The sequence below is a fragment of the Centroberyx affinis genome, unplaced genomic scaffold (assembly GCF_046629955.1).
Source record: "Centroberyx affinis isolate AG114_WGS23_722 - 3 ecotype Tasmania unplaced genomic scaffold, CSIRO-AGI_Caff_v1 ptg000541l_1, whole genome shotgun sequence".
Taxonomy (NCBI): Eukaryota; Metazoa; Chordata; class Actinopteri; order Beryciformes; family Berycidae; genus Centroberyx; species Centroberyx affinis.
Window position 1 is genome coordinate 231,954 of NW_027279189.1, and position 11,987 is coordinate 243,940.

Consider the following 11,987-nt stretch of genomic DNA (forward strand, 5'->3'; position numbering starts at 1 on the left):
CCATTTAAAGCTTGTAAATGGTATGTTTAGCTGTCACATACCATCAGTTCTTGTATTAACAGTCCAGCAATTTGAGGATGGAAAAATGTCTTCACTTTTTAATTAATCAACATATAAACAAAAACAGTAGTGAGACTACAGGGCCCCATACTGCTATTTCAGATTTATACTAGACTAAATACCAAGTCAGCAGTCATTCACACTAATAAAAATAGGTGGGAAACCCCTAAATCAAATCTTGCTTAGAGCCTGCCAATGGCTAAGGATAGCCCCGATACTCTGCTCTTCTGATGGATGGTCACTTTAAACTAAAACCTTCCCCAAGAAATTCCTGGTCTCTCAGCCGTAATCCAGTTTGAGGATTTTTATTTTCTTACAAATAAAGACAACAGTGATCTTCCCCAAGACTGCAAATAAATCATTTTGTAAACATGAATGATTTTCAAAAAGTAAGGTTGAAATGAAACAATAAAAACAGGTGGTAAGCACATTCCCCGCCAACAGTCACATAGAGAACAAAGCAGAGACATTTGTGTTCAGAGCGCTTCATCAATGAAACATGTGCATAAGCCTCCTAAACCAACATTACCATTCGATCTTCCTTGCCCATGCCAAGTTGCAATGCATACTGAGCATGCCCACTTCTTATTCGTAACCAGAATTACTGTATGTACGCTGCACTAAGGGACAGGGGAACTGAAAGAAGACAATGAAGAATGATCAAATTTTTACACACGTGATATATATGGCTTAAGGAACATCTGACTGATTTGGTTTATTATAACAAGAAACACAAATCATACACAGCGTGTAGTGCACAGAAGATGTGATTGATATGCTAGGGTTATTGTTTGCAGTACAACAATATAGGTAGCTCAAAACTAAAAAAAAAAGCTTAATAACATTAAAAATAAGATAAATGCTAAAATAAAAAATGCAAAATGTACAGTATTACACATTAGCCCTTCTCATATCAGTTGCAATAGATTTATCAATGCAGAACAATTACAACAAAAGCAGTCCTTTCTTCAATTTTTATTATTGTGATTTACCTACTAATCAATTCCCTCAGCGGTGGATTCTCTGGCATGTAATAAGATATTCTGGAAAAGCCTGTGTATCATTGAAGATGACAAACAGCGAGGGCTTGGTGATGCTGTCTGTCACACTGTCGTATCTGAGGGGCATGTCAGCGCTCTCCTTCAGAGGGGCCGCCTTCATCGAGTGGTCGCCTTTGGTGTAGTCTCCTGTTAAAACCTTTGACACAAAAACATACTTGTGTCCATCCGCATTTGGAGGGGAGTACTGCTGTTGGACAGACAGTGCGGAGTTCACGGCAAAATACACTCCCTGGCCATAAACGGTGGCTGTGGACAGAAACAAGATTTGGATGTTGACAGAAGAGACGACAGTACAATTCAAATGAGAGAACAGCAGTATTAAACAGCCATACCGTTCTTTCCACAGAAGCTTCTGTTGAATCCGTGAATGCATATCTCTTTCACACTTGTCTCGCTTGTGCCATGGTAGAGAGTCCGCTCCACTTCGGGATACGTGGCACTCTGCAATATGCTCGCCTTCTTCAGCCTGTACTGATTGTACAGCAGTCGGTTCATGAGCTTCTCCACCTGGGAAAAAAACGTATCCATGTTATTACTTATTAAACAAATCAAATCATTTGTTTCCAAAGTATATAGTTTATTTTTTCACCTGTATGATTCTGATTTTGCTGTGGTATTCTTGTATGCTGTCATAGAAATTCTTCACCACATCCTGGAATTCATCGGAATCCTCATCCACCTTGGATGCTTGTGGCAGGTTTGACAATAGAGAGTATTCCTCTTCTGTTAAAAAAATATTTCATTTGTAAGTATATACACAGACAGACAGACATAGAGAAATCATTCTGCTGAATAAATATGAGTGAATGAGTGAATATGAGTGAATATTAAACATTACCATAACAGCACAAACAAAGTTCCCTTTACCTGACACATCTGCGTTCAAATCCTGTGAACTGAGCATTTTCCTGGAGATTTTCACAGATTTCCCGGAAGCTATGTTGTACTCTTGCATCTTCTCAAAGTTGATGATGTGAGGCTGATTGTTTAACAGGATGTCAATCTTCTTCTGTTTCATCTTCCAGGCATTCTCGATGAACACTATAACATCAGGGGGATAAGGTGTTGTGGCTGAGGAGGCCGGATCATGCTGCACCCACTGGATCGTCTTCAGGATTTCACTGTCAGAAGGAGTTTTGGCCATGTTCTCCAGCAGCCGATTCATATCGTGCAGTGCCTCGGCCACATAGTCCTTGAACCCGGAAATGGTGACTATGGTGCCCTGAATCTGAATCTCCACTGCATGCTTCCTCTTGATCATCTCCATGCACCTCTTGTGGAACTCTGACATCCTCCTCAGGCTCCTGTGCTCCAGTTTCTCCTCAACCTGTCTTAGGGTAACCTTCTTCCCAAGAGCTATGTCCACTCGGATAAGGTCACAGGTGTAACCTGCAAATACAAATATCTGGATTGTGTTGGCTGCCTTGATGGCATCCTGTAGGGAAGTATGGATACCCTTGTCCAGTTGGACCAGCTGGGAGCTCTCGTTGCTGCAATCAGAAGGACCTTCATTTTGGACCATCTTCTTGGACAGCTCTAGGACTTTCCGCAGCTCTTCCTCCTCATCAGCGAAAGACCTCTTAGTCGACTCCATAGAGTACTGGATGGCTAGGGAGAGTTGGGCCTCTTCTTCCAGATCACTAGGAAAGCCCAGAGCTTCATCACTCGGCAGGACAAAACCACTTGTAACAGGCCTGAGGGCCTGGGGAGCATCATCAACTACTACATCAGTGTCCTGGTCTGTCAGGCTGGTAGGTTCCTCTGCTGTGTACAGATCCTCTTCCTCCACGTCAACGGGTCTGTCTGAACTGGACTGAGCCACTTCCATTTCTTCGTCGATGACTGAGACAATTCTCTTCGCCTCCTCTAAAAGGCCTATGAAGAGGTAAAGACACTGTTAGAAATGCAATGCATAGGAATAAGACATAAACAAAGAGAAAAATAGTACCTCTGTCTGGAGCTCCACTATGATTGAAGTTCTGATCAGTTTGAATTAAGTCCTGTGCAGAACCATCCATAGATACTTGCTGGAAGTTTTGGTGGGACATCATTTTCCATGCAGCTTCAAATATGTCCTGAAAACAAAATAATACATTTCTAAGATTAAAATATTAGGTAAAACTTCTATAAACAGAGAATGTTGCCACACCAGGGAAGCTTTAAGTAGTAGATATTGTTGTGCCTGTTGTTTCATTTTAATGAAATGGGCTGATTCCTGATTTAAAGCTACAATATTCAACTTTTTTGACATTAAAATAATAATAGGATATATTATACATTATCAATCTGTGTTTCTGATCCTGTATGTTCATGCCTAAATCCCCCGTTTGCCTGAAATTGGCTTTTCAGTTATGTTGGGGACGTTTTGGGGGAGTATACCATTTGTGTAGCCGTGTCATATGGGCTTGGCCAGCAGTGAGCTGGGTTGTGGCTATCAACATGAGGCTAGCGGCCACAGTGCAGGAAAGTCATAGCAACAAGAACAATGGAGGAAAGCACTAAGAAAAGAAAGAACAGGGAAGCTAAACGTGCAGCAAACAAGACCCGTTGAAAAACACAGTGAAAATCAGCATTGTATTATTAAATTGCAGTTTCCTTGCATTCTCAGTCTGCTTCTTCAATGCCTGTGGAGGCTTTATGGATGCCAGTTACCTGAGCCTCAAGCTAGATGCCGTTTCAGGGCAAAAAGTAGACAGACAGCTCAAGCCAAAAAGTTGCATAATGTTGCATTAAAAACACAAAAGCATGCAAAAGATTAAAAAAAACACTACACTCTGTCTCAATGTTACATTACCTCATTCTGTAGAGGTTCCCAGTGCACTTTGTCTAGGTTGATATAGACCTGGAACTTTGTCTGCATCTCCATCAGGATGCTTTTGCACTCTTCTCCAAGCAAGAATCGGGCCACTCCTGGCGCATTTATTGTGATGGTTCTGGTACAGATAGCGGAGACCACACCTTGCAACACCTCATCAGCCATTTGGCAAGCAGGAGCATTGCCATGGATCTGTCAATAACATCCATAAATATGAATAAAGAGGAAACATACAGATGAAACAACCCGATGAGTTGAATGAATGAATTTCAAAAAATAAAACAATGAAAAAATGGTACCAGGAATGAAGGAACTACAAGCTTCAAGTGACTGTAGAAATATAATGTGTGTTCCTACTTGTGGTATTGATGCACCACATACCTTTAGTCCGCAAACCTCCGCCCCCTCTAATGGAAAAATGGATACTTGATCCATGTCTGCCAGCAACTGATGGCAATGGATCTGGATGTACTTCAGCATGCCCGGCTCCATAGAGATGACAGTTTCCCTTTCAATAGGTGTACTAAGGAACTCCAAGATTTTGGTCTGCTTCTCACTCTCCATCCCTTTCAGAGTCAAAACATCAATCTTCCCTCCTGTTTCCGGCACCCTTACCGAGGAGAAACCCAGAGCCTGAAGGAACTCGGACCACTCCTTGATATATAGCATGCACTCATATTCTTGATTCACTGCTATGCTGAAGTGAGACAGTTGGGATTTCAAATAGCTACACGCCTGGCTGACTGAGTTCTGAGACAGTGACGTTACCACAACAACACAGTCTGATACAGTGTACAGAGTGGGCGTCCCGAGTTGATTCATGGTTTGCAGTAGCCTTTCTTTTACGTCTTTGTTGGCCAGGAACTGAACCTTCTCTGGGTCAAAGGTCACATGTGTCTGAGCAATATTGCCAAGAAACTCCAAGATGGTGTTCTTCAGTTGCTCCACTCCCAGTTTGTCAGGTCCTGCAATGTGCACACCATCGTCTTTGACTTGGATGTCAAAGTTTGGGTGAGCCTGCTGAATGTCCCGTGGAAGAGTACTGAGCCGGAGCAAGGCACATTTCACTGGGTCAGCGATAGCAATGTGGCTTGAGAGTATCTCTATCTCCTCTGTGAGGTCCTCCATGACTTCCTCTGCTACCTCCTCTACCGCTACGTGGGCAGCTACAGGCTCCAAGGCCATCTGATGGGAGGACTGGCTGCTGGCAGCGACTGCTGTGGGAGAACTGGTCTGTATCTGATTATGACTCAAATCTGGTGGGTTGCTATCCGTGCTACTATCTAGGCATCCCGTTTCAGAGTTCTGTGATGTGACACTTTCTCTAGGTTGAAGAAAGTCAAAGTATGGCTTCACAGTTAGGTCAGCATCCTCCAGTCTGTGTGGAAGATCCACAACAGGGACCACAGCTATTGAAAAAACAACCATAAAAACACATTTTGTTCATTAAAAATAAACTGTAATGAAGCAGCAAAAGAGATGAGCTTGAAAAGGGAATGTCAAATGGTGATCCAGAGGTCTATAATATTGTAACACTTACATTCAAACTCGACAAAGGACACTCTTGCTGCACTCTCGGATATCATGATGACCTCCTTCACCTTCTGATTCCCACCTCGCTTGGTCTCGAAGTACAATGTAAGCATGTCCCTCGTGATGCCAGGGTGCAGGTTCTCCACTAAGATGGAGTCTGTCTGCTCAATTTGCTCAAGAGTTATCTTGGATCCTTCTAGTGTCTTACTGGAGATCTTCGCACTAAGTGTTTGGAAATCTATTGAGTAAACAAATAACATATTGATGATTACTTTCATTCTTTCTTAAAAATGTCATGAAAGAAAGATACAAGTAATTGCAACATCTGGAAACAATTTGAAACAATCAGTAAGTTGTGCATTTGTTGGACCTTTGGAGAAGGGTTGGTGGAAGTGGATGAGGATGAGATCTCCCCCTGGTGAAGGATGCAGGGTGTAGTCCTCTTGATCCAACCCCATATTGTTCTCCACATAGAGCTCTATCAGCTCGATTTCAGTGTTGGGGTTGATCCCACGCAGCAGCAGTCTGCATTGGTCCTTGGAGGCGGGCTTTCTCACAGTCAGTTCAGCATTATGCAGTACGTGGTGGCCTTTAGACAGCACTGCTGCTGCAGCTGTAAGACACCAGTTTAGATGACAAATTACTGGGCTGATTCCATTCATTATCTTGGAAGACCTTTTTGCTTTAAGCACATTAACGTTGGGTATGGACATTGGGTAAAGGGGCTTCTGGAGATAGCGAGGATTAAGTTCAGTGGCTTTTTAGCATCATTATGCATTTACCTGCATTTAATGAGAGGGAGGTAAACACCATGGTGGGTAAATAGTCTGGAAGTTAAGGAGGTCTGGGTCATTTTAGAGGGAAAATTTAGGGTGGTTGCTAGAACTGAGTGGACTATGAAACTGTAAGATTCCGTTCCTCCTTGGCTAGCTAAATTGAAGTTGCAGTAGCATATATTAATGTGAGGATAATCTAGCAGGACTGGCCAATTTATTGTTACTTTCCAGAGAAACCTCAATCTCCACATGTTCGATGCAACATGCTGCAACATCTGGGCTCTCTGAAGCAAGCAAAAGAAATGATTATTTTACTCTGTCTTTTCCTCTCTCTCTCTCTCTCTCTCTCTCTCTCTCTCTCTCTCTCTCTCCATCTCACCACACCAAGGTAACAGAAGTGGGGTGGTTAGTGTCTATGCTGTGGGCCTTGGGGCAATCGGAGTATGGAAACACACTCTTGATGGGGATAGTGTAATGGTATGGTTTGCTATCTGCTCAGTCAGGTGCAGATAGCAGCCTACAGATTCCCAAGTCTACAAATGTCAAAGGTTGACAGATCACAAACCTACGGGTGTACACTTAAAAATGTTCTACCAAAGAAATATATATTGCCCCTCATCATTATCTTGTGACAATACAATGAACTGCCTCTTGCCTTGTGCCTCTTCAAACACCAGCAAGGCACGGTCCCCCTGTTTCTCCACGGAGACGAGCGGACCTCCTCCAGAGCGCCGCTTATTCTCGAAGTACAGACACAGCAGCTCCTCTTCAACTCCTTCAGGCAAGCCCAGCACCTCCACCGTCCTCTCCTCTTGGTTTTCAACAGGCATCCTGACATGTACAGAAACATATGGGTCAAACTTAGCCAGCCAGAATGATTCAAAGAAGTCCAAAGTGCTTGTTTAGGATTTATAAACAAAAGTGAAAGCTAAAGCTTGACCAGTGTAATAAACCACACATTCTGCTCTTTCAGTGTAAAGGCCTGTGACTGATGGCTAAGGGTTTAAGTAACGTATTACAGATACTGTAGTTACTGTAATATAGTATCTCTTTTGTGTACTTGTACTTTTTTTAAATTAGTAATTTTACTTTTAATTAAGTATGTTTTGACCTAAGTATTATACTTAGCTACATTTGAAATCACATCTATTAGAGTACAAAGTTTGTAGGCTCTCCATAAGCATTTTATCAGAAACTGGCCTAGCACTTTATTTTGTACAATATTGGGTTTTTTTTTTTTTATCATTTGAAAGTATCTAGTTCAAACTTTATGTCCCCTCATCCTATATGTATTGCATGAAAAGACGTTAATTTCCTCTTTTGTAAAATAGTAACTCAGTGACTTTGATGAAGTACATTTGAATAAGCCACTTTTTACTATTACCCAAACAGATTTTTACACCAGTAAATCTACTCCTACATAAATAAAATGTCAGCCAAGTAACAGTATCTCTATCTCTACTTGAGTTGGATATTATGATACTTTTTCCAGTGCAATTCAAAGAAGTGCTCATGGGATGTATGAAGTAAAAGTGCACACAGCATACAAACTAGCCTAATGGGGATAACAGAACAGGCCGACACATCCTATGATCATGTTAATAGATTAAGCCTCTGGCCTGTACAGATACAGCACCGAACCTGTAATGTCACATACCTGACGGGAAGACAGGCCTTGACTGGAGTAACAGCTAACTACTAGCTTTTAGATGCAGGAAGTATAGTGGGGTGTGTTAGGCTTGCAACGGAAAATATCTTCAGAACTAAAACATACACAGGCTTACAAATGGTTTGAGTTATTGCAGCATAACTTGATACTTTTAACTTCGTAGGCCTGCGTAGTTGAGCTAACGTTCATGTTAGTTAGTGCTCGGTCATGTTCCGAGAAGTAGAAAGTGAAACCACTGGCTAGAATGTTCGCATGCTTTTTCTGGGAGCTGTAGCTGGCGGCAATAGCTTTTTATTTTGACGATAAAATGGTCGAATGTATTTCCACGAAGGCCATACACTTTTCTAACGCATTTGCATTCACTTACCTGCGCTATTAAACGACACATCTGCTCATAAAATCCTCCTGTCGAGGGAGCTGAACTGACGTGTTTTCACTCTGACTTCCTTGTTATGCCGCTTGTTCGTCAGCTGGTGGCGACAACTGTAGAACATGTTAAAGGGGAATGCCGCTCAATGTAATAAGGCATTATAAATAATGATGATGATAATGATGATTATATCCTCAATAATTATTTGGATAATAATAATGATACCAACAATAATAATAATGGATTTGCATACTTATTTATAATACATGTATTTATTACAATGTATTATATCATCAATGATTATTTGAATAAGCAGCAGAAGAAGAAGCAGAAGAAGAAGAAGCAGAAGAAGAAGAAAAAGAAGAAGAAGAAAAAGAAAGGAGAAGAACTTGTGATAACAGAATTCATGCCTTGCAGCAGCATTCTAAATTCCGTTGGGTACCAGTTTGTGGTTCTTGCTCCATTGAAGTCTATGAGAGAATTAGGGAAAACTCTTTTCAGCAAAAGGAAAAGTATCTGTCTACTAAGAAAGAAGTTAGTGTGCAGTTATGTTATGCTGCTATGTATTATAAACACTTATTTGAAGGAAAGATTCCATTTAGTGTAACCTTTGCTTGTTTGGAGACCATTTTCTGACCTCTGTACTGCTGCATGGCTGCATGGTTTACATCTAGTGTTGAATCTTGACAAAAAAAAATTTATTGCATTGTTTTTTTATTTTTTAAGAATATTTGTACTTCTATGTAGCCTGAGATGATGCTACTCCTAATCTAGTAATATTTCTAGTTGACAGCTGAAAATGGTTTCCTTTGCTTAAATCATGTTTTTTCATATATATATATATATATATATATTTTAGGAAATAGCTAGACTTTGTTACTTTTCATATGTTATGATAGATGGAGAAAGAACCACAATGGAATTTAGAATGCTGCTGCAAGGCATGTATAGAATAGAATAGAATAAAATAGAATAGAATAGAATAGAATAGATATGATATGATGTCATTTTATGGTCTGGGACAAAGTCATGTAATTTAATAATGAACATGAACAACTTTCTCCCAGTGCAACCAGAAAACAGCTGTGATGTGAAGTCAGGCTGTGAAAGTCTGAGCTGCTTCATAATGAATGAAAAGGGAAAGACGGTGCAGGTGCTGCAGCACCCAGGGCCATTTTCTGTGGAAAACAACTGTACTTGTCAGCTCATTTGGATATAATAACTCAAATGAGCATCCTGTGCAGTCACAGTTTACTGGACACTGTTTACATCAGATTCTACACCCTGATGACATCACACCATGGGGCTGAGTCTCAGGGTCTCTGGTTTCTGGCATGAGGATGTGAGTTGTTCATACTCACAGATATTGATTGGTCAGTTCTAGATCACAGACATAGCATATCAATTCTTATGCTGAGTGAAATGCATCCTAAAATAGATTTCACATTAATTACTCCAGGAAAATTGAACATCTGTAATATGAATGCAGAGAATTACACTTTTTTGTGATATATTCAATCCTGAAATCCTCATGCTGCATTCAAGGAAACTCAGATTCTCAGAAACTAGGACTTGCTGTCATTCAATAATTAAAGCTGACAATGTCTGTTTTCATTCAGTTGCTTTAAAGGGGAACACAAATTAAAAATTGAAAAAAGTACTGTCGGTATAACACAATCCAATCAATATTTATGAAGAAGAACAACTCTCTCCCAAAGGCAGAGAACTAAAATTCAAAGATGTTGTCATCAGGCATGAAATCTGGAAGTATAAATTCTTTTTACAAATCTTGATTGGACTGTCCAGCGCCAAAGAAATATCATATAGGAATTCTTAAAATGAGTGATATTTCTCATCAAATCAGACATTTTATAGCTATTGAATTGAATTTGCCTTTCTCCATTGTAATAAAATGTATTATCACTTACTGTACCATCAACAGGTGTGAAGTGGAAATGGAAAGTTTCCCATGTAATGCCTTTTGCTGTGCAGAATAGATCACTGTAATATAGTGTGCCATCTAATTTAGAGCTTGCCCACTCAAAATGTGTATAAAGTCAGGAAGCATTTGCATTAAGATCATTTATTATTAATAAACTTGCTTGGTGTTTGCAGAGATTTCAGTGAAAACTCACACGCTTTTATTTTGGAGTATTGTGGGAGTCCGCAGCATAGCCAAATACACAGAATAACACAAGGCTGCCATCGCTCTCATCATCCATCTCTCCCACACAAGCCAATATGAGCGACCTGTTACACAACAACTCCAGACAACAGTAATTCAAAACCCCTTTCTGAGCTTCGGCTGAACACATTTATATTGATAGCGACAAAACGAACACAAACATAAAAAAAAATCGAATTATGGCCCTTATTGTGGAAGTGAGATTCGTCTGAATAAGCTTTTTAAATGCTTTTCAAAATCACATATTTATTCAGCAATATAGAAATAACCTATGACCTCATCTGAATGTGTGAGTAGCCTATACCAAATACAGGTATAACATCATTTTAATTTCATTTGGATATTAAAGAATGAGGCAAGGTTTTAATATCATCAATAAATACCAATAAGTCATCAATTCATTGTTATTATAGACAGATCAAGTGATGTTAATGTTGATTCATGACAGGCAGATTATTGTCCACTAGGTGACAGTGTCCTCTGCGGCACAGATGCATCTCCACTGCTGTCTATACACTATCTACTCTTCTGTAGCAACAGTTTTCCCATACAAGGTGGCAAACAAATCCCCATTCAACAGATAATACGGGTTCTCCAGCTCTCAATACAATCTGCTGTTGCACGGAGGAAGAAAAGAACATGAAGACACAGGCTGGCCATAAGCAAAAAGCACATATCCCATCAGATTTCAAGGCACATGGAGCAAATCATATTAGATGAAGCACCACCAAGGTTCACTCTTTACAAATACAAAGTCATACTTCACACCGAGAACATTTCGGATGACGTATCGTCTGTGAAATAATAATGCGAGGGGCAGAGTAAGTGGTTCTTTGTTGCTCGCAGTCATAAAACATTCAACATACATTCCTCATAGTGCAACTCTACAGCGTTTTTCAGCAAGTGCACCTAATTATTAAAGCCTGGGCAAAATATAGCTGTATCTGAACTGAATCTGGTGACATAATTGTGGGTGAGATTTATTTATTTTTCTTGTGGTGAACAAAGATTTCTACTGATTCCTCGCAGAGACAAATACTTTAAAATGGCTATATGTATCATGCTTTTCTTTAAATTCACATTTTATAGACAACAACAGCGTAAGACTAGTAAAGGTAACCGACAAATACAGCAATAATAAGAAGAATTATAGTAATACATTTAGGATTAATTAATGGCAAAATTCATGGATTTATTCAGTCTTAAAAAGGTTTCATTAAAGGCACTTGACACCTACTTTGCAAGTATTAGAAAATGGATGTCACTGATAATAAGGCACGTTTGATATGGACGGTATAGGCTGTATTATATATCAGTTTTCCATGGGCTATGAATGACTGTATACAGCGTCATGACAAACTAGTGGATCTACCACTTGTTTGAGTTGAACTTAAAGCAGAACACTGGCCATTTTCGACCTGCACCCCATTTCACTGAATCGATCTGCTTCCATCACACAGATCGATTCTGACCAAAATCTCATCAGCTGCTTCACTATAGAGCTACTTAGGTCTTGCT

At 40.1% G+C, this 11,987-nt stretch overlaps 1 protein-coding gene across 1 annotated transcript; it reads right to left on the bottom strand.

Moving 5' to 3' along the window:
* Nucleotides 1-128: 128 nt before the first annotated feature.
* Nucleotides 129-8,367, bottom strand: parp10 (poly(ADP-ribose) polymerase family member 10). Its single transcript, XM_071517919.1, has 11 exons — nt 8,282-8,367; nt 6,901-7,076; nt 5,840-6,082; nt 5,477-5,707; nt 4,318-5,345; nt 3,916-4,128; nt 3,070-3,196; nt 1,989-2,996; nt 1,711-1,844; nt 1,454-1,628; nt 129-1,367 (listed from the first exon to the last, which is right to left on the bottom strand). Exons 2-11 carry the CDS (start codon nt 7,073-7,075, stop codon nt 1,069-1,071), a joined length of 3,633 nt encoding a protein of 1,210 aa, XP_071374020.1. The 5' UTR covers nt 7,076; nt 8,282-8,367; the 3' UTR covers nt 129-1,068.
* Nucleotides 8,368-11,987: the final 3,620 nt, after the last annotated feature.